The 24,401-nt window shown below is 48.0% G+C and overlaps 2 protein-coding genes across 11 annotated transcripts in view; both read right to left on the reverse strand.

The window, feature by feature from the left end:
- Positions 1-14,728, reverse strand: part of LOC110508814 (multiple C2 and transmembrane domain-containing protein 2) — a 113,019-nt gene extending 98,291 nt beyond the window's left edge. For both annotated transcript variants that reach the window (XM_036963660.1, XM_036963659.1), the window contains exon 1: positions 14,564-14,728. The gene's annotated coding sequence lies outside the window, so the exon portion shown is untranslated. The remainder of the gene's footprint in view (positions 1-14,563) is intronic.
- Positions 14,729-19,634: 4,906 nt separating this feature from the next.
- Positions 19,635-24,401, reverse strand: part of LOC110514501 (leucine-rich repeat-containing protein 28) — a 44,222-nt gene continuing 39,455 nt past the window's right edge. For 7 of the 9 annotated variants that reach the window (XM_036963676.1, XM_036963677.1, XM_036963675.1 and 4 more), the window contains 2 exons: positions 23,090-23,249; positions 21,641-22,204 (listed from right to left, as the gene is read on the reverse strand). In XM_036963676.1, coding sequence (XP_036819571.1) covers positions 22,135-22,204; positions 23,090-23,249 — 230 coding nt within the window. In that variant the 3' untranslated portion in view covers positions 21,641-22,134. The other 2 variants (XR_005039700.1, XR_005039701.1) reach the window with 2 other exon arrangements.

Genomic DNA, 24,401 nt, shown 5'->3' on the forward strand with positions numbered 1-24,401 from the left:
GAGCCCAACCCTAACCCTGTATGAGCCCAACCACAACCCTGTATGAGCCCAAACCCAACCTTGTATGAGCCCAACCCTAACCCGGTATGAGTCCAACCCTAACCCTGTATGAGTCCAACCCTAACCCTGTATGAGCACAACCCTAAGCCTGTATGAGCACAACCCTAAGCCTGTATGAGCACAACCCTTTATGAGCACAACCCTAAGCCTGTATGAGCACAACCCTTTATGAGCACAACCAGGTGTGAGTCCAACCCTAACCCTGTATGAGCCCAACCCTAACCCTGTATGAGCCCAACCCTAACCCTGTACGAGCCCAACCACAACCCTGTACGAGTCCAAACCCAACCTCGTATGAGTCCAACCCTAACCCTATATGAGCCCAACCCCAACCCTGTATGAGCCCAACCCCAACCCTGTATGAGCCCACCCCAACCCTGTATGAGCCCAACCCCAACCCTGTATGAGCCCAACCCCAACCCTGTATGAGCCCAACCCTAACCCTGTATGAGCAAAACCACAACCCTGTATGAGCAAAACCACAACCCTGTATGAGTCCAACCACAACCCTGTATGAGCAAAACCACAACCCTGTATGAGCAAAACCACAACCCTGTATGAGTCCAACCCTAACCCTGTATGAGTCCAACCCTGTATGAGCCAAACCCCAACCCTGTATGAGCCCAACCCTAACCCTGTATGAGCCCAACCCTGTATGAGCCCAAACCCAACCCTGTATGAGCCCAAACCCAACCCTGTATGAGCCCAAACCAGTATGAGCCAAACCCCAACCCTGTATGAGCCCAACCCTGTATGAGTCCAACCCTAACCCTGTATGAGCACAACCTTAACCCTGTATGAGCACAACCCTAACCCTGTATGAGCACAACCCTTTATGAGCACAACCCAGTGTGAGTCCAACTCTAACCCTGTATGAGTCCAACCCTAACCCTGTATGAGCCCAACCCTAACCCTGTATGAGCCCAACCACAACCCTGTACGAGTCCAAACCCAACCTTGTATGAGTCCAACCCTAACCCTATATGAGCCCAACCCCAACCCTGTATGAGCCCAACCCCAACCCTGTATGAGCCCAACCCCAAATGAGCCCAACCCCAACCCTGCATGAGCCCAACCCCAACCCTGTATGAGCCCAAGCCTAACCCTGTATGAGCCCAACCCTAACCCTGTATGAGTCAACACTAACCCTGTATGAGTCCAACCCCAACCCTGTATGAGTCCAACCCTAACCCTGTATGAGTCCAACCACAACCCTGTATGACTCCAAACCAAACCCTGTATGAACACAACCCTGTATGCGCCCAACCCTGTATGAGCCCAACCCTGTATGAGTCCAACCCTAACCCTGTATGAGCCCAACCCTAACCCTGTATGAGCCCAACCCTAACCCTGTATGAGCCTAAACCCAACCTTGTATGAGCCCAACCCTAACCGGGTACGAGTCCAACCCTAACCCTGTATGAGTCCAACGCTAACCCTGTATGAGCACAACCCTAACCCTGTATGAGCACAACCCTTTATGAGCACAACCCAGTGTGAGTCCAACCCTAACCCTGTATGAGCCCAACCCTAACCCTGTATGAGCCCAAACCCTAACCCTGTATGAGTCCAATCCCAACCCTGTATGAGCCCAACCCTAACCCTCTATGAGCCCAACCCTAACCCTGTATGAGTCCAACCCTAACCCTGTATGAGTCCAACCCTAACCCTGTATGAGCCCAACCACAACCCTGTATGAGTCCAAACCTAACCCTGTAGGAGCACAACCCTGTATGCGCCTAACCCTGTATGAGCCCAACCCTGTATGAGTCCAACCCTAACCCTGTATGAGCAAAACCACAACCCTGTATGAGCCCAACCCTAACCCTGTACGAGCCCAACCCTGTATGAACCCAAACCCAACCCTGTATGAGCCCAAACCCAACCCTGTATGAGCCCAACCCAGTATGAGCCCAACCCCAACCCTGTATGAGCCCAACCCTAACCCTGTATGAACACAACCCTGTATGCGCCCAACCCTGTATGAGCCCAACCCTGTATGAGTCCAACCCTAACCCTGTATGAGCCCAACCCTAACCCTGTATGAGCCCAACCACAACCCTGTATGAGCCCAAACCCAACCTTGTATGAGCCCAACCCTAACCCGGTATGAGTCCAACCCTAACCCTGTATGAGTCCAACCCTAACCCTGTATGAGCACAACCCTAACCCTGTATGAGCACAACCCTAAGCCTGTATGAGCACAACCCTTTATGAGCACAACCCTAAGCCTGTATGAGCACAACCCTGTATGAGCACAACCAGGTGTGAGTCCAACCCTAACCCTGTATGAGCCCAACCCTAACCCTGTATGAGCCCAACCCTAACCCTGTACGAGCCCAACCACAACCCTGTACGAGTCCAAACCCAACCTCGTATGAGTCCAACCCTAACCCTATATGAGCCCAACCCCAACCCTGTATGAGCCCAACCCCAACCCTGTATGAGCCCAACCCCAAATGAGCCCAACCCCAAATGAGCCCAACCCCAACCCTGTATGAGCCCAACCCCAACCCTGTATGAGCCCAACCCCAAATGAGCCCAACCCTGTATGAGCCCAACCCCAACCCTGTATGAGCCCAACCCTAACCCTGTATGAGTCCAACCCTAACCCTGTATGAGTCCAACCCTAACCCTGTATGAGTCCAAACCCAACCCTGTATGAGTCCAAACCTAACCCAGTATGAGTCCAACCACAACCCTGTATGACTCCAACCCTAACCCTGTATGAACACAACCCTGTATGAGTCCAACCCTAACCCTGTATGAGCCCAACCCTAACCCTGTATGAGCCCAACCCTAACCCTGTATGAGCCTAAACCCAACCTTGTATGAGCCCAACCCTAACCGGGTATGAGTCCAACCCTAACCCTGTATGAGTCCAACGCTAACCCTGTATGAGCACAACCCTAACCCTGTATGAGCACAACCCTTTATGAGCACAACCCAGTGTGAGTCCAACCCTAACCCTGTATGAGCCCAACCCTAACCCTGTATGAGCCCAAACACTAACCCTGTATGAGTCCAACCCCAACCCTGTATGAGCCCAACCCTAACCCTCTATGAGCCCAACCCTAACCCTGTATGAGTCCAACCCTAACCCTGTATGAGTCCAACCCTAACCCTGTATGAGCCCAACCACAACCCTGTATGAGTCCAAACCTAACCCTGTAGGAGCACAACCCTGTATGCGCCTAACCCTGTATGAGCCCAACCCTGTATGAGTCCAACCCTAACCCTGTATGAGCAAAACCACAACCCTGTATGAGCCCAACCCTAACCCTGTACGAGCCCAACCCTGTATGAACCCAAACCCAACCCTGTATGAGCCCAAACCCAACCCTGTATGAGCCCAACCCAGTATGAGCCCAACCCCAACCCTGTATGAGCCCAACCCTAACCCTGTATGAACACAACCCTGTATGCGCCCAACCCTGTATGAGCCCAACCCTGTATGAGTCCAACCCTAACCCTGTATGAGCCCAACCCTAACCCTGTATGAGCCCAACCCTAACCCTGTATGAGCCTAAACCCAACCTTGTATGAGCCCAACCCTAACCCTGTATGAGTCCAACGCTAACCCTGTATGAGCACAACCCTAACCCTGTATGAGCACAACCCTTTATGAGCACAACCCAGTGTGAGTCCAACCCTAACCCTGTATGAGCCCAACCCTAACCCTGTATGAGCCCAAACCCTAACCCTGTATGAGTCCAATCCCAACCCTGTATGAGCCCAACCCTAACCCTCTATGAGCCCAACCCTAACCCTGTATGAGTCCAACCCTAACCCTGTATGAGTCCAACCCTAACCCTGTATGAGCCCAACCACAACCCTGTATGAGTCCAAACCTAACCCTGTAGGAGCACAACCCTGTATGCGCCTAACCCTGTATGAGCCCAACCCTGTATGAGTCCAACCCTAACCCTGTATGAGCAAAACCACAACCCTGTATGAGCCCAACCCTAACCCTGTACGAGCCCAACCCTGTATGAACCCAAACCCAACCCTGTATGAGCCCAAACCCAACCCTGTATGAGCCCAACCCAGTATGAGCCCAACCCCAACCCTGTATGAGCCCAACCCTAACCCTGTATGAACACAACCCTGTATGCGCCCAACCCTGTATGAGCCCAACCCTGTATGAGTCCAACCCTAACCCTGTATGAGCCCAACCCTAACCCTGTATGAGCCCAACCACAACCCTGTATGAGCCCAAACCCAACCTTGTATGAGCCCAACCCTAACCCGGTATGAGTCCAACCCTAACCCTGTATGAGTCCAACCCTAACCCTGTATGAGCACAACCCTAACCCTGTATGAGCACAACCCTAAGCCTGTATGAGCACAACCCTTTATGAGCACAACCCTAAGCCTGTATGAGCACAACCCTTTATGAGCACAACCAGGTGTGAGTCCAACCCTAACCCTGTATGAGCCCAACCCTAACCCTGTATGAGCCCAACCCTAACCCTGTACGAGCCCAACCACAACCCTGTACGAGTCCAAACCCAACCTCGTATGAGTCCAACCCTAACCCTATATGAGCCCAACCCCAACCCTGTATGAGCCCAACCCCAACCCTGTATGAGCCCAACCCCAAATGAGCCCAACCCCAAATGAGCCCAACCCCAACCCTGTATGAGCCCAACCCCAACCCTGTATGAGCCCAACCCCAAATGAGCCCAACCCTGTATGAGCCCAACCCCAACCCTGTATGAGCCCAACCCTAACCCTGTATGAGTCCAACCCTAACCCTGTATGAGTCCAACCCTAACCCTGTATGAGTCCAAACCCAACCCTGTATGAGTCCAAACCTAACCCTGTATGAGTCCAACCACAACCCTGTATGACTCCAACCCTAACCCTGTATGAACACAACCCTGTATGAGTCCAACCCTAACCCTGTATGAGCCCAACCCTAACCCTGTATGAGCCCAACCCTAACCCTGTATGAGCCTAAACCCAACCTTGTATGAGCCCAACCCTAACCGGGTATGAGTCCAACCCTAACCCTGTATGAGTCCAACGCTAACCCTGTATGAGCACAACCCTAACCCTGTATGAGCACAACCCTTTATGAGCACAACCCAGTGTGAGTCCAACCCTAACCCTGTATGAGCCCAACCCTAACCCTGTATGAGCCCAAACCCTAACCCTGTATGAGTCCAACCCCAACCCTGTATGAGCCCAACCCTAACCCTCTATGAGCCCAACCCTAACCCTGTATGAGTCCAACCCTAACCCTGTATGAGTCCAACCCTAACCCTGTATGAGCCCAACCACAACCCAGTATGAGTCCAAACCTAACCCTGTAGGAGCACAACCCTGTATGCGCCTAACCCTGTATGAGCCCAACCCTGTATGAGTCCAACCCTAACCCTGTATGAGCAAAACCACAACCCTGTATGAGCCCAACCCTAACCCTGTACGAGCCCAACCCTGTATGAACCCAAACCCAACCCTGTATGAGCCCAAACCCAACCCTGTATGAGCCCAACCCAGTATGAGCCCAACCCCAACCCTGTATGAGCCCAACCCTAACCCTGTATGAACACAACCCTGTATGCGCCCAACCCTGTATGAGCCCAACCCTGTATGAGTCCAACCCTAACCCTGTATGAGCCCAACCCTAACCCTGTATGAGCCCAACCACAACCCTGTATGAGCCCAAACCCAACCTTGTATGAGCCCAACCCTAACCCGGTATGAGTCCAACCCTAACCCTGTATGAGTCCAACCCTAACCCTGTATGAGCACAACCCTAACCCTGTATGAGCACAACCCTAAGCCTGTATGAGCACAACCCTTTATGAGCACAACCCTAAGCCTGTATGAGCACAACCCTTTATGAGCACAACCAGGTGTGAGTCCAACCCTAACCCTGTATGAGCCCAACCCTAACCCTGTATGAGCCCAACCCTAACCCTGTACGAGCCCAACCACAACCCTGTACGAGTCCAAACCCAACCTCGTATGAGTCCAACCCTAACCCTATATGAGCCCAACCCCAACCCTGTATGAGCCCAACCCCAACCCTGTATGAGCCCAACCCCAAATGAGCCCAACCCCAAATGAGCCCAACCCCAACCCTGTATGAGCCCAACCCCAACCCTGTATGAGCCCAACCCCAAATGAGCCCAACCCTGTATGAGCCCAACCCCAACCCTGTATGAGCCCAACCCTAACCCTGTATGAGTCCAACCCTAACCCTGTATGAGTCCAACCCTAACCCTGTATGAGTCCAAACCCAACCCTGTATGAGTCCAAACCTAACCCTGTATGAGTCCAACCACAACCCTGTATGACTCCAACCCTAACCCTGTATGAACACAACCCTGTATGAGTCCAACCCTAACCCTGTATGAGCCCAACCCTAACCCTGTATGAGCCCAACCCTAACCCTGTATGAGCCTAAACCCAACCTTGTATGAGCCCAACCCTAACCGGGTATGAGTCCAACCCTAACCCTGTATGAGTCCAACGCTAACCCTGTATGAGCACAACCCTAACCCTGTATGAGCACAACCCTTTATGAGCACAACCCAGTGTGAGTCCAACCCTAACCCTGTATGAGCCCAACCCTAACCCTGTATGAGCCCAAACCCTAACCCTGTATGAGTCCAACCCCAACCCTGTATGAGCCCAACCCTAACCCTCTATGAGCCCAACCCTAACCCTGTATGAGTCCAACCCTAACCCTGTATGAGTCCAACCCTAACCCTGTATGAGCCCAACCACAACCCAGTATGAGTCCAAACCTAACCCTGTAGGAGCACAACCCTGTATGCGCCTAACCCTGTATGAGCCCAACCCTGTATGAGTCCAACCCTAACCCTGTATGAGCAAAACCACAACCCTGTATGAGCCCAACCCTAACCCTGTACGAGCCCAACCCTGTATGAACCCAAACCCAACCCTGTATGAGCCCAAACCCAACCCTGTATGAGCCCAACCCAGTATGAGCCCAACCCCAACCCTGTATGAGCCCAACCCTAACCCTGTATGAACACAACCCTGTATGCGCCCAACCCTGTATGAGCCCAACCCTGTATGAGTCCAACCCTAACCCTGTATGAGCCCAACCCTAACCCTGTATGAGCCCAACCACAACCCTGTATGAGCCCAAACCCAACCTTTATGAGCCCAACCCTAACCCGGTATGAGTCCAACCCTAACCCTGTATGAGTCCAACCCTAACCCTGTATGAGCACAACCCTAAGCCTGTATGAGCACAACCCTTTATGAGCACAACCAGGTGTGAGTCCAACCCTAACCCTGTATGAGCCCAACCCTAACCCTGTATGAGCCCAACCCTAACCCTGTACGAGCCCAACCACAACCCTGTACGAGTCCAAACCCAACCTCGTATGAGTCCAACCCTAACCCTATATGAGCCCAACCCCAACCCTGTATGAGCCCAACCCCAACCCTGTATGAGCCCAACCCCAAATGAGCCCAACCCCAAATGAGCCCAACCCCAACCCTGTATGAGCCCAACCCCAACCCTGTATGAGCCCAACCCTAACCCTGTATGAGTCCAACCCTAACCCTGTATGAGTCCAACCCTAACCCTGTATGAGTCCAAACCCAACCCTGTATGAGTCCAAACCTAACCCTGTATGAGTCCAACCACAACCCTGTATGAACACAACCCTAACCCTGTATGAACACAACCCTGTATGCGCCCAACCCTGTATGAGCCCAACCCTGTATGAGCCCAACCCTAACCCTGTATGAGCCCAACCCTAACCCTGTATGAGCCCACCCACAACCCTGTATGAGCCTAAACCCAACCTTGTATGAGCCCAACCCTAACCCGGTATGAGTCCAACCCTAACCCTGTATGAGTCCAACCCTAACCCTGTATGAGCACAACCCTAACCCTGTATGAGCACAACCCTAACCCTGTATGAGCACAACCCTTTATGAGCACAACCCAGTGTGAGCCCAACCCTAACCCTGTATGAGCCCAACCCTAACCCTGTATGAGCCCAACCACAACCCTGTACGAGTTCAAACCCAACCTTGTATGAGTCCAACCCTAACCCTGTATGAGCCCAACCCTAACCCTATATGAGCCCAACCCTGTATGAGTCCAACCCTAACCCTGTATGAGTCCAACCCTAACCCTGTATGAGCCCAACCCTAACCCTGTATGAGCCCAACCCTAAACCTGTATGAGCCCAACCACAACCCTGTACAAGTCCAAACCCAACCTTGTATGAGTCCAACCCTAACCCTGTATGAGCCCAACCCTAACAATGTATGAGCCCAAGCCTGTATGAGTCCAACCCTAACCCTGTATGAGTCCAACCCTAATCCTGTATGAGCCCAACCCTGAATGAGCCCAACCCTTTATGAGCCCGAGCCCAACCCTGTATGAGCATAACCCTGTATGAGTCCAACCCTGTATGAGTCCAAGCCTGTATGAGCCCAACCCTTTCTGAGCAAAACCCCAACCCTGTATGAGCCCAACCCCAACCCTGTATGAGCAAAACCCCAACCCTGTATGAGCTCAACCCCAACCCTGTATGAGCCCAACCCCAACCCTGTATGAGCCCAACCCCAACCCTGTATGAGCCCAACCTCAACCCTGTATGAGCCCAACCCTAACCCTGTATGAGCCCAACCCTAACCCTGTATGAGCCCAACCACAACCCTGTACGAGCCCAACCACAACCCTGTACGAGCCCAACCACAACCCTGTACGAGTCCAAACCCAACCTTGTATGAGCCCAACCCTAACCCTGTATGAGCCCAACCCTAACCCTATATGAGCCCAACCCTAACCCTATATGAGCCCAACCCTAACCCTATATGAGCCCAACCCCAACCCTGTATGAGCCCAACCCCAACCCTGTATGAGCCCAACCCCAACCCTATATGAGCCCAACCCCAACCCTGTATGAGCCCAACCCCAACCCTGTATGAGCCCAACCCCAACCCTGTATGAGCCCAACCCCAACCCTGTATGAGCCCAACCCTAACAATGTATGAGCCCAAGCCTGTATGAGTCCAACCCTAACCCTGTATGAGTCCAACCCTAATCCTGTATGAGCCCAACCCTGAATGAGCCCAACCCTTTATGAGCCCGAGCCCAACCCTGTATGAGCATAACCCTGTATGAGTCCAACCCTGTATGAGCCCAACCCTGTATGAGTCCAACCCTGTATGAGCCCAACCCTAACCCTATATGAGCCCAACCCTAACCCTATATGAGCCCAACCCCAACCCTGTATGAGCCCAACCCCAACCCTGTATGAGCCCAACCCCAACCCTGTATGAGCCCAACCCCAACCCTGTATGAGCCCAACCCCAACCCTGTATGAGCTCAACCCTAACAATGTATGAGCCCAAGCCTGTATGAGTCCAACCCTAACCCTGTATGAGTCCAACCCTAATCCTGTATGAGCCCAACCCTGAATGAGCCCAACCCTTTATGAGCCCGAGCCCAACCCTGTATGAGCATAACCCTGTATGAGTCCAACCCTGTATGAGCCCAACCCTGTATGAGTCCAACCCTGTATGAGCCCAACCCTGTATGAGCAAAACCCCAACCCTGTATGAGCCCAACCCCAACCCTGTATGAGCAAAACCCCAAACCTGTATGAGCCCAACCCCAACCCTGTATGAGCCCAACCTCAACCCTGTATGAGCCCAACCTCAACCCTGTATGACGTATGGTAATACCACCACAACAAGGACGGAGACGTTTGGTAAAACCACCACAACAAGGACTGAGACGTATGGTAATACCACCACAACAAGGACTGAGACGTATAGTAATACCACCACAACAAGGACTGAGACGTATGGTAATAACACCAAAACAAGGACTGAGACGTATGGTAATACCACTACAACAAGGACTGAGACGTATGGTAAAACCACCACAACAAGGACTGAGACGTATGGTAATAACACCAAAACAAGGACTGAGACGTATGGTAATACCACCACAACAAGGACCGAGATGTATGTATCAACCACCACAACAAGGACCGAGACGTATGATAATACCACCACAACAAGGACCGAGACCTATGGTAATACCACCACAACAAAGACCAGGACGTATGGTAACACCACCACAACAAGGACTGAGACGTATGTATCAACCACCACAACAAGGACTGAGGCGTATGTATCAACCAGCACAACAAGGACTGAGCCGCATGGTAATACCACCACAACAAGGACTGAGATGTACGGTAATAACACTGAATGTGACTAACACCACTACAGCATTAGATGGTAGTAACACCACTACAGCATTAGATGGTAATAACACCACTACAGCATTAGATGGTAATAACACCACGACAGCATTAGATGGTAATAACACCACTACAGCATTAGATGGTAATAACACCACTACAGCATTAGATGGTAATAACACCACTACAGCATTAGATGGTAATAACACCACTACAGCATTAGATGGTAATAACACCACTACAGCATTAGATGGTAATAACACCACGACAGCATTATATGGAAGTAACACCACTACAGCATTAGATGGTAGTAACACCACTACAGCATTAGATGGTAATAACACCACTACAGCATTAGATGGTAGTAACACCACTACAGCATTAGATGGTAATAACACCACTACAGCATTAGATGGTAGTAACACCACTACAGCATTAGATGGTAATAACACCACTACATCATTAGATGGTAGTAACACCACTACAGCATTAGATGGTAATAACACCACTACATCATTAGATGGTAATAACACCACTACAGCATTAGATGGTAATAACACCACTACAGCATTAGATGGTAATACCACCACTACAGCATTAGATGGTAATAACACCACTACAGCATTAGATGGTAATAACACCACTACAGCATTAGATGGTAGTAACACCACTACAGCATTAGATGGTAGTAACACCACTACAGCATTAGATGGTAATAACACCACTACAGCATTAGATGGTAATAACACCACTACAGCATTAGATGGTAATAACACCACTACAGCATTAGACGGTAGTAACACCACTACAGCATTAGACGGTAATAACACCACTACAGCATTAGATGGTAATAACACCACTACAGCATTAGATGGTAATAACACCACTACAGCATTAGATGGTAATAACACCACTACAGCATTAGATGGTAATAACACCACTACAGCATTAGACGGTAATAACACCACTACAGCATTAGACGGTAGTAACACCACTACAGCATTAGATGGTAGTAACACCACTACAGCATTAGACGGTAATAACACCACTACAGCATTAGACGGTAATAACACCACTACAGCATTAGATGGTAATAACACCACTACAGCATTAGATGGTAATAACACCACTACAGCATTAGATGGTAATAACACCACTACAGCATTAGATGGTAATAACACCACGACAGCATTAGATGGTAATAACACCACTACAGCATTAGACGGTAATAACGTCACTACAGCATTAGATGGTAATAACACCACTACAGCATTAGATGGTAATAACACCACTACAGCATTAGATGGTAATAACGCCACTACAGCATTAGATGGTAATAACACCACTACAGCATTAGACGGTAATAACACCACTACAGCATTAGACGGTAATAACACCACTACAGCATTAGATGGTAATAACACCACTACAGCATTAGATGGTAATAACACCACTACAGCATTAGATGGTAATAACACCACTACAGCATTAGACTGTAATAACACCACTACAGCATTAGATGGTAGTAACACCACTACAGCATTAGATGGTAATAACACCACTACAGCATTAGATGGTAATAACACCACTACAGCATTAGATGGTAATAACACCACTACAGCATTAGACGGTAGTAACACCACTACAGCATTAGACGGTAATAACACCACTACAGCATTAGACGGTAATAACACCACTACAGCATTAGATTGTAATAACACCACTACAGCATTAGATGGTAATAACACCACTACAGCATTAGATGGTAATAACACCACTACAGCATTATATGGTAATAACACCACTACAGCATTAGACGGTAATAACACCACTACAGCATTAGATGGTAATAACACCACTACAGCATTAGATGGTAATAACACCACGACAGCATTAGATGGTAATAACACCACTACAGCATTAGACGGTAATAACACCACTACAGCATTAGATGGTAATAACACCACTACAGCATTAGATGGTAATAACACCACTACAGCATTAGATGGTAATAACACCACTACAGCATTAGATGGTAATAACACCACAACAGCATTAGATGGTAATAACACCACTACAGCATTAGATGGTAATAACACCACTACAGCATTAGATGGTAATAACACAACTACAGCATTAGATGGTAATAACACCACTACAGCATTAGATGGTAATAACACCACTACAGCATTAGATGGTAATAACACCACTACAGCATTAGATGGTAATAACACCACTACAGCATTAGATGGTAATAACACCACTACAGCATTAGATGGTAATAAGTACTTTGAATTTTAACAAAATGAAGTGCTTTATAAATAACATTTGATTGATTGAATAAGATGTTAACTTAAGAATTGTGGAATCGATGCTAGAAGTGCTTAAGGCTGTTCCGTTGAGTTGACACTACAGACGTTGAGCAACAGTCCAAACATGTCCTGTCAAAGAGGCATTTCTTGATCAATGTGTGTTCCTGTTCAGTGTTTAGACAGAGCTAGCTGCTGCCTGCTGGTTTAGGTATTTAGGAAACAGGACAGAGAGCATCATGGGAAAGTTAGCAGTTAACTTCCATCTCATATATGGCACCTTTCAGCCATCACGTCGCCCTAATTGAACATCCACAGACTTAAACATATTGTAAAATGTTTTTAATTATTTTTACAACAGATTTGAATCATAGAAGATTAAAGTGTGTTTGTTTGGTCCTTCATTACTTGTTGATTGCTTAACATTGTGTTTTACAGCACTTTCCATAGACTCATTACCAGATACTTAGAAAAAGGAACACGATACATTATATGATTTTATGGCAGATGCTAGGTGCCATATGAGAATCTACATGACATGATTTTATGACAGGTGCCATATGAGAATCTACATGACATGATTTTATGGCAGATGCTAGATGCCATATGAGAATCTACATGACATGATTTTATGACAGATGCTAGGTGCCATATGAGAATCTACATGACATGATTTTATGACAGATGCTAGGTGCCATATGAGAATCTACATGACATGATTTTATGGCAGATGCTAGATGCCATATGAGAATCTGCATGACATGATTTTATGGCAGATGCTAGGTGCCATATGAGAATCTACATGACATGATTTTATGACAGATGCTAGGTGCCATATGAGAATCTACATGACATGATTTTATGGCAGATGCTAGGTGCCATATGAGAATCTACATGACATGATTTTATGACAGATGCTAGGTGCCATATGAGAATCTACATGACATGATTTTATGGCAGATGCTAGGTGCCATATGAGAATCTACATGACATGATTTTATGACAGATGCTAGATGACATATGAGAATCTACATGACATGATTTTATGGCAGATGCTAGGTGCCATATGAGAATCTACATGACATGATTTTATGGCAGATGCTAGATGCCATATGAGAATCTACATGACATAATTTTATGGCAGATGCTAGATGCCATTTGAGAATCTACATGACATGATTTTATGGCAGATGCTAGGTGCCATATGAGAATCTACATGACATGATTTTATGACAGATGCTAGGTGCCATATGAGAATCTACATGACATGATTTTATGGCAGATGCTAGGTGCCATATGAGAATCTACATGACATGATTTTATGGCAGATGCTAGGTGCCATATGAGAATCTACATGACATGATTTTATGACAGATGATAGGTGCCATATGAGAATCTACATGACATGATTTTATGGCAGATGCTAGGTGCCATATGAGAATCTACATGACATGATTTTATGACAGATGCTAGGTGCCATATGAGAATCTACATGACATGATTTTATGGCAGATGCTAGGTGCCATATGAGAATCTACATGACATGATTTTATGACAGATGCTAGGTGCCATATGAGAATCTACATGACATGATTTTATGGCAGGTGTGCTTGTTTGGTCTGTTGAAGTATTTCCATACACACCAATGTGTTTACACTTTGTTTAAACACCCATGCTGGTCTTTTGTCATGATGCATTTCAGAATTGATAAACCTGTTTTAGGGAGGATACCCGTTTCGAATTCTTCACAATCACATTCCGAAATTTCAAACACGACTTCGGCATTTAAATGAAATACAGGCTACATGGTATAAAAGTACAGTAGTTCTGACAACTTTTACAGCACATTGTTGAAGTCGACAACGTCACCAAGTTCACACCTGTACTGGACAGACTCGTGGAGGGCAACTCCAGACAGGTAACTTTACAATCATAAACGCGACCTGTAAAATAAAGTAACATCCCAGAATTTACCTTTATCTCCGTTGCCAAAAACATTCTCAAACGTCTCTATCCCATGCACGTCAAGGTTGGGGGATAGGTTTGTTGAAGCGAGAAACACGTCACATCTGCAATCTCCTTTAGCGTAGCGGTACTTCTGAACAAACGACGGGACTTCCTCGTCAAATACGGGAGCGCGCTATGAAAAGGAGCGCGCAGTGAATTAAAGGGCGGTGGCGCCAACAGGTCAATGTTTGGCCGACGTTTAGAATAGGGATGTTTTCACTAGGAACCTTCTTTTACGGCTGCTGCGTAACCGTTACCAAACCGAAGCAAACGGGTTGGGACCCACCTGAAGTTGTCCAATAGAAACTCTGGTTTTCATTGCGAAAGTTTTAGCAGCTGTTTACTATGATGTCGAATAGATCTCCTGGTGTGTATTCATGTTTGCCAAGGGAAGCCCCAAAACATGTACCAAGAAAATAAACACATAATGTCTTTCTTCTCTATGCGTTTCATAATCTTCCTTCAAATTGACTAGAGGCAGAATGTTTACCATCAGAGAAAGCATCAGAGCGAGCGAAACAGCACCCCTCTGTCTCTGTATGTAAAGGCCATCTATCTGATGCTGTCTGGTCAGTGAAACAGCACCCCTCTGTCTCTGTATGTAAAGGCCATCTATCTGATGCTGTCTGGTCAGTGAAACAGCACCCCTCTGTCTCTGTATGTAAAGGCCATCTATCTGATGCTGTCTGGTCAGTGAAACAGCACCCCTCTGTCTCTGTATGTAAAGGCCATCTATCTGATGCTGTCTGGTCAGTGAAACAGCACCCCTCTGTCTCTGTATGTATAGGCCATCTATCTGATGCTGTCTGGTCAGTGAAACAGCTCCCCTCTATCTGATGCTGTCTGGTCAGTGAAACAGCACCCCTCGGTCTCTGTATGTATAGGCCATCTATCTGATGCTGTCTGGTCAGTGAAACAGCACCCCTCTGTCTCTGTATGTAAAGGCCATCTATCTGATGCTGTCTGGTCAGTGAAACAGCACCCCTCTGTCTCTGTATGTAAAGGCCATCTATCTGATGCTGTCTGGTCAGTGAAACAGCACCCCTCTGTCTCTGTATGTAAAGGCCATCTATCTGATGCTGTCTGGTCAGTGAAACAGCACCCCTCTGTCTCTGTATGTAAAGGCCATCTATCTGATGCTGTCTGGTCAGTGAAACAGCTCCCCTCTGTCTCTGTATGTAAAGGCCATCTATCTGATGCTGTCTGGTCAGTGAAACAGCACCCCTCTGTCTCTGTATGTATAGGTCATCTATCTGATGCTGTCTGGTCAGTGAAACAGCTCCCCTCTATCTGATGCTGTCTGGTCAGTGAAACAGCTCCCCTCTGTCTCTGTATGTAAAGGCCATCTATCTGATGCTGTCTGGTCAGTGAAACAGCTCCCCTCTGTCTCTGTATGTAAAGGCCATCTATCTGATGCTGTCTGGTCAGTGAAACAGCACCCCTCTGTCTCTGTATGTAAAGGCCATCTATCTGATGCTGTCTGGTCAGTGAAACAGCACCCCTCTGTCTCTGTATGTAAAGGCCATCTATCTGATGCTGTCTGGTCAGTGAAACAGCACCCCTCTGTCTCTGTATGTATAGGCCATCTATCTGATGCTGTCTGGTCAGTGAAACAGCTCCCCTCTATCTGATGCTGTCTGGTCAGTGAAACAGCACCCCTCGGTCTCTGTATGTATAGGCCATCTATCTGATGCTGTCTGGTCAGTGAAACAGCACCCCTCTGTCTCTGTATGTAAAGGCCATCTATCTGATGCTGTCTGGTCAGTGAAACAGCACCCCTCTGTCTCTGTATGTAAAGGCCATCTATCTGATGCTGTCTGGTCAGTGAAACAGCACCCCTCTGTCTCTGTATGTAAAGGCCATCTATCTGATGCTGTCTGGTCAGTGAAACAGCACCCCTCTGTCTCTGTATGTAAAGGCCATCTATCTGATGCTGTCTGGTCAGTGAAACAGCACCCCTCTGTCTCTGTATGTAAAGGCCATCTATCTGATGCTGTCTGGTCAGTGAAACAGCACCCCTCTGTCTCTGTATGTAAAGGCCATCTATCTGATGCTGTCTGGTCAGTGAAACAGCTCCCCTCTATCTGATGCTGTCCGGTCAAAAAGAGTATGACATTGTTGCCGCCCGTAGCATTGAACGCAAGGCACGCCAGCGAGCATTTTGGCCTCCCTTGATAAAAAAAAGCATATAATAATAGCCAATCAGCATTGAGCTAAATTGAGTGAGCTGAACTGTGAATGGTCCTGGAGCACCAATAGAAAGTAGAAAGGGAAGCCAGTCTGGTTTTGGCTTCACTCCAATCACATCACATCGAGAGCAAAACCAAACTGACAGAAACAACTGGAGTTGTTGCATCTCGCACCAGAGTGGAGCAGCAGTCTAACCCCCCTGTTGGGGTCAGTGAGTTGTAACATATTGTCCTGTTGGGGTCAGTGAGTTGTAACATATTGTCTATCTATTGGAGACCTGTTGGGGTCAGTGAGCTGTAACATATTGTCCTGTTGGGGTCAGTGAGTTGTAACATATTGTCTACCTATTGGAGACCTGTTGGGGTCAGTGAGTTGTAACATATTGTCTATCTATTGGAGACCTGTTGGGGTCAGTGAGTTGTAACATATTGTCTACCTATTGGAGACCTGTTGGGGTCAGTGAGTTGTAACATATTGTCTATCTATTGGAGACCTGTTGGGGTCAGTGAGTTGTAACATATTGTCCTGTTGGGGTCAGTGAGTTGTAACATATTGTCTATCTATTGGAGACCTGTTGGGGTCAGTGAGTTGTAACATATTGTCTACCTATTGGAGACCTGTTGGGGTCAGTGAGTTGCAACATATTGTCCTGTTGGGGTCAGTAAGTTGTAACATATTGTCCTGTTGGGGTCAGTGGGTTGTAACATATTGACCTGTTGGGGTCAGTGAGTTGTAACATATTGACCTGTTGGGGTCAGTGAGTTGTAACATATTGACCTGTTGGGGTCAGTGAGTTGTAACATATTGTCCTGTTGGGGTCAGTGAGTTGTAACATATTGTCCTGTTGGGGTCAGTGAGTTGTAACATGTTGTATTGTCCTGTTGGTGAGTTGTCCTGTTGGTGAGTTGTAACACATTGTCTATCTATGTCTACATTGTCTATCTATTGGAGACCTGTTGGGGTCAGTGAGTTGTAACATATTGTCTACCTATTGGAGACCTGTTGGGGTCAGTGAGTTGTAACATATTGTCCTGTTGGGGTCAGTGAGTTGTAACATATTGTCCTGTTGGGGTCAGTGAGTTGTAACATGTTGACATGTTGGGGTCAGTGAGTTGTAACATGTTGGGGTCAGTGAGTTGTAACATATTGTCTACCTATTGGAGACCTGTTGGGGTCAGAGAGTTGTAACATATTGTCCTGTTGGGGTCAGTGAGTTGTAACATATTGTCCTGTTGGGGTCAGTGAGTTGTAACATATTGTCCTGTTGGGGTCAGTGAGTTGTAACATATTGACCTGTTGGGGTCAGTGGGTTGTAACATATTGACCTGTTGGGGTCAGTGAGTTGTAACATATTGTCCTGTTGGGGTCAGTGAGTTGTAACATATTGTCCTGTTGGGGTCAGTGAGTTGTAACATGTTGGGGTCAGTGAGTTGTAACACATTGTCCTGTTGGGGTCAGTGAGTTGTAACATATTGTCTACCTATTGGAGACCTGTTGGGGTCAGTGAGTTGTAACATATTGTCCTGTTGGGGTCAGTGAGTTGCAACATATTGACCTGTTGGGGTCAGTGAGTTGTAACATATTGTCCTGTTGGGGTCAGTGAGTTGTAACATATTGACCTGTTGGGGTCAGTGAGTTGTAACATAGTCTACCTATTGTAGACCTGTTGGGGTCAGTGAGTTGTAACATATTGTCTACCTATTGGAGACCTGTTGGGGTCAATGAGTTGTAACATATTGACCTGTTGGGGTCAGTGAGTTGTAACATATCGTCTATCTACTTATCTTTTTCTAGTCTTGGTCTTGACTCTGTCCCTAAATCCTCACCCCCTTCCGGTCTGTCTTGACACCGTCTCACCCCACTCGCGGTCTCTGTCTCACAGTCTCCATCTTGCCCCCCTCGTGGTCACTGGCTTGACACCGTCTTGCCCCCCTCGTGGTCTCTGTCTTGATTATGCCCTCTAACCCTGGTCTAAAACAGATTAAACCCTTCAACCCTGGTCTAAAACAGATTAAACCCTTCAACCCTGGTCTAAAACAGATTACGCCCTTCAACCCTGTTCTAAAACAGATTACGCCCTTCAACCCTGGTCTAAAACAGATTAAACCCTTCAACCCTGGTCTAAAACAGATTAAACCCTTCAACCTTGGTCTAAAACAGATTACACCCTCCAACCCTGGTCTAAAACAGATTAAACCCTCCAACCTTGGTCTAAAACAGATTAAACCCTCCAACCTTGGTCTAAAACAGATTAAACCCTTCAACCCTGGTCTAAAACAGATTACACCCTTCAACCTTGGTCTAAAACAGATTACACCCTCCAACCCTGGTCTAAAACAGATTAAACCCTCCAACCTTGGTCTAAAACAGATTAAACCCTCCAACCCTGGTCTAAAACAGATTAAACCCTTCAACCCTGGTCTAAAGCAAGATTAAACCCTCCAACCCTGGTCTAAAACAGATTACACCCTCCAACCCTGGTCTAAAACAGATTATGCCCTCTAACCCTGGTCTAAAACAGATTAAACCCTTCAACCCTGGTCTAAAACAGATTATGCCCTCTAACCCTGGTCTAAAACAGATTACACACTTCAACCCTGGTCTAAAACAGATTAAACCCTTCAACCCAGGTCTAAAACAGATTACACCCTTCAACCGTGGTCTATATTCTAATCACGGCCTTCAACCCTGGTCTAAAACAGATTACACCATTCAACCCTGGTCTAAAAACAGATTACACCCTTCCGTAGAGGCACTGAATACAACCGTCAAAGATAGAGATGCGACCATTCTACCTCTGAACTAAACTGGAACCTTCCATTTGCAATTTGAGGATTCTACTTAACTATCAAGTTAAACATTGTTTATTGCCAAAATGTCAGACATTAAAATAAAAGTAATTGATTACAAATGATACAATATAGTAATCATATTCACAGTTATAACAATGTTATAATAATAACTATCTAACAATGTAATAAACAATAGAAAGCCAAACAAATAAAGTGGCAATAGACCCAATCCTCATCTAGACATCTTGCTGCTGGTTTTATAATCCAATGTCACATACTGGTTGTGTCTCAAGATGCATCTTATTCCCTACACAGTGCACTACTTTAGACCAGGGCCCATGGGAGAAAGGGGGCCATTTGGGATGAGGTAAATTATAATTTTGTTCACCATTCCTCTTGAGTTGTGAGATTCAGACATTCATGGCGGAGTCTCAACCCTCGACAGAACCCTGGCGGGGTCTCAACCCTCGACAGAACCCTGGCGGAGTCTCAACCCTCGACAGAACCCTGGCGGAGTCTCAACCCTCGACAGAACCCTGGCGGAGTCTCAACCCTCGACAGAACCCTGGCGGAGTCTCAACCCTCGACAGAACCCTGGCGGAGTCTCAACCCTCGACAGAACCCTGGCGGAGTCTCAACCCTCGACAGAACCCTGGCGGAGTCTCAACCCTCGACAGAACCCTGGCGGAGTCTCAACCCTCGACAGAACCCTGGCGGAGTCTCAACCCTCGACAGAACCCTGGCGTAGTCTCAACCCTCGACAGAACCCTGGCGGAGTCTCAACCCTCGACAGAACCCTGGCGGAGTCTCAACCCTCGACAGAACCCTGGCGGAGTCTCAACCCTCGACAGAACCCTGGCGGAGTCTCAACCCTCGACAGAACCCTGGCGGAGTCTCAACCCTCGACAGAACCCTGGCGGAGTCTCAACCCTCGACAGAACCCTGGCGGGGCCTCAACCCTCGACAGAACCCTGGCGGGGTCTCAACCCTCGACAGAACCCTGGCAGAGTCTCAACCCTCGACAGAACCCTGGCAGAGTCTCAACCCTCGACAGAACCCTGGCGGAGTCTCAACCCTCGACAGAACCCTGGCGGAGTCTCTCAGTCCGTCTAGCCAAGACAGAGAGTCTGCTGCCTCCTATCCCAGTCTCTCAGTCCGTCTAGCCAAGACAGAGAGTCTGCTGCCTCCTATCCCAGTCTCTCAGTCCGTCTAGCCAAGACAGAGAGTCTGCTGCATGGACCTACAGCCGGGCTTGGCAAGTCTGGTACGGTAGGGCCCAAACACTTCTGTTATGAGCTTCAGTTCCTTTGGTTTTCAGCTAAAGAACCAAAGCGTTGCTTTGAGTCACAATCAAACTGAATGGAAACAAAGTTTTGTTTTTTGTTTTAAATCCTTCATAAACATTCAGGTTACCAGACTGTTTCAGACGTTAACCTTTTTTTGCAAAATAATAGTTTACCCTCAAAGACCAATTTTGTAAAGTTTAAAAACTTGTTAGAGGTCTGAGAGTCTGATGTGTCTACAGGAAAAGAAACGCCCAATAACTAAATGTGTCTATTATCTTGTCAAAGTCCTTCAGGCTGGAGTGGGGGGCAACACACCTACCAGTATTACATATTTAGAACAGGTTTAGAACAAATATCATGCGATACGGCCGAACTGACATTCTTCAAACACTTTTTGTCAACCAGTGTCATGTAAAAATCCATAGAAATGATCAGAATAGATTCTCCTCTACAAAGACAAAAACACTCGGCACTTCTTGTTATTGTGATGCGTCTGTCAGGTGGACGTTTGGCTGGTGAACAGAGCAGCTAGTTCACACCAGTAAATACCGACACGCTCTGAGTTGTTGCTGGAACAAACTGAAACCAGAAACAAACCATTAGTAGAATGATGCTGTATTTAGAGATGTTAGTCGTTGGACAGTAGATGATATGTCAAGATGTGGATTATTAATACCAATATTGTCTGTCTTTCAATTGGACCGTCCATGCCCATTACAGACTGCTGGACTGGTCACAGGCTGCTGAGGCTCTGCATGTTCTCCTGAGACCTTTCAATTGGACCGTCCATGCCCATTACAGACTGCTGGACTGGTCACAGGCTGCTGAGCCTCTGCATGTCCTCCTGAGACCTTCAGTTCCTCATGTCCACCAGTCCAGAGGCTATGCATGTCCTCCTGAGACCTTCAGTTCCTCATGTCCACCAGTCCAGAGGCTATGCATGTCCTCCTGAGACCTTCAGTTCCTCATGTCCACCAGTCCAGAGGCTATGCATGTCCTCCTGAGACCTTCAGTTCCTCATGTCCACCAGTCCAGAGGCTATGCATGTCCTCCTGAGATGGTCAGTTCCTCATGTCCACCAGTCCAGAGGCTATGCATGTCCTCCTGAGATCTTCAGTTCCTCATGTCCACCAGTCCAGAGGCTATGCAAGTCCTCCTGAGACGTTCAGGACTCCCACAGTCCTTCATCCATCCTTCATTCATTCATCCAGGAGACCAGAGGAGGAGATGATGACCGAAGGGGAGAGGAAGAGGTGGAGGCACCATGATGTCATTGCTGCAGATCAAATGTCTGAACACACTGACTGGAACAGCAGTAGGCCACGAAACTCACTGTGGTTCTGGAGACGGAGACAGTGAGAGAAAGAGAGAGAGAGACAGTGAGAGAGAGAGACAGTGAGAGTGTGAGAGGAAAGAGCAGAGAGAGAGAGAGAGAGACAGTGAGAGTGTGAGAGGAAAGAGCAGAGAGAGAGAGAGAGCAGAGAGAGAGCAGAGAGAGAGGAAAGAGCAGAGAGAGACAGAGAGAGAGAGAGAGAGAGAGAGAGAGAGAGAGAGAGAGAGAGAGGAAAGAGCAGAGAGGGAGAGGAAAGAGCACAGAGAGAGAGAGAGAGGAAAGAGCACAGAGAGAGAGAGACAGAGAGAGAGCAGGGTAGGGCAGGGAGAGAGGAGAGCGAGAGAGAGAGGAAAGAGCAGAGAGAGAGAGAAAAGAGCAGAGAGAGAGAGAGAGGAAAGAGCAGAGAGAGAGAGAGGAAAGAGCAGAGAGAGAGAGAGGAAAGAGCAGAGAGAGAGAGAGAGAGAAAAGAGCAGGAGTTAGGAGTCAGGGGTGATTAGGAGTCAGGGGTGATTAGGGGTCAGGGGTGGTTAGGGGTCAGGGGTGGTTAGGGGTCAGGGGTGGTTGGGGTCAGGGGTGTTTAGGGGTCAGGGGTGGTTAGGGGTCAGGGGTGGTTAGGGGTGGTTAGGGGTGGTTGGGGGTGGTTGGGGGTGGCTGGGGGTCAGGGGTGGTTGGGGGTCAGGGGTGGTTAGGAGTCAGGGGTGGTTAGGAGTCAGGGGTGATTAGGGGTCAGGGGTGATTAGGGGTCAGGGGTGGTTAGGGGTCAGTGGTGGTTAGGGGTCAGGGGTGGTTGGGGGTCAGGGGTGGTTGGGGGTCAGGGGTGGTTGGGGGTCAGGGGTGGTTGGGGGTCAGGGGTGGTTGGGGGTCAGGGGTGGTAGGGGTCAGGGTTAGCTACCTGCGGTGTACCCCAGCCAGAGCGGTCTCTCTGAGAGGGAACAGTTTGGGGTAGATGATGGTAAACATGGGCTGACTGCAGCGGTGACAATGTCCCAGGGGGCATTGGAGCAGGTCCAGAAGGCTTCTGGGTAACAGGAAGGGCGGCAGCAGACTCCGCTCTGAGAGACCAACAGGGAGAGAGAGAGAGGATAAAGAGAGGAGGAATATATTGACTGATTTTCCTCTATTTCTCCATTAAGGTTCTCTTTAACCACCTGGGACAGAGGGAGATTTAATGTCACATCATTATGACCAGGGGCCCCACCATTCTCTTTAACCACCTGGGACAGAGGGAGATTTAATGTCACATCATTATGACCAGGGGCCCCACCATTCTCTTTAACCACCTGGGACAGAGGGAGATTTAATGTCACATCATTATCACCAGGGGCCCCACCATTCTCTTTAACCACCTGGGACAGAGAGGGAGATTTAATGTCACATCATTATGACCAGGGGTCCTACCATTCTCTTTAACCACCTGGGACAGAGGGAGATTTAATGTCACATCATTATGACCAGGGGCCCCACCATTCTCTTTAACCACCTGGGACAGAGGGAGAATTAATGTCACATCATTATGACCAGGGGCCCCACCATTCTCTTTAACCACCTGGGACAGAGGGAGATTTAATGTCACATAATTATGACCAGGGGTCCCACCATTCTCTTTAACCACCTGGGACAGAGGGAGATTTAATGTCACATCATTATGACCAGGGGCCCCACCATTCTCTTTAACCACCTGGGACAGAGAGGGAGATTTAATGTCACATCATTATGACCAGGGGTCCCACCATTCTCTTTAACCACCTGGGACAGAGGGAGATTTAATGTCACATCATTATGACCAGGGGCCCCACCATTCTCTTTAACCACCTGGGACAGAGAGGGAGATTTAATGTCACATCATTATGACCAGGGGCCCCTCCATTCTCTTTAACCACCTGGGACAGAGGGAGATTTAATGTCACATCATTATGACCAGGGGCCCCACCATTCTCTTTAACCACCTGGGACAGAGGGAGATTTAATGTCACATCATTATGACCAGGGGTCCCACCATTCTCTTTAACCACCTGGGACAGAGGGAGATTTAATGTCACATCATTATGACCAGGGGTCCCACCATTCTCTTTAACTACCCGGGACAGAGGGAGATTTAATGTCACATCATTATGACCAGGGGTCCCACCATTCTCTTTAACCACCTGGGACAGAGAGGGAGATTTAATGTCACATCATTATGACCAGGGGTCCCACCATTCTCT

The sequence above is a fragment of the Oncorhynchus mykiss genome, chromosome 26, assembly GCF_013265735.2.
Source record: "Oncorhynchus mykiss isolate Arlee chromosome 26, USDA_OmykA_1.1, whole genome shotgun sequence".
Taxonomy (NCBI): domain Eukaryota; kingdom Metazoa; phylum Chordata; class Actinopteri; order Salmoniformes; family Salmonidae; genus Oncorhynchus; species Oncorhynchus mykiss.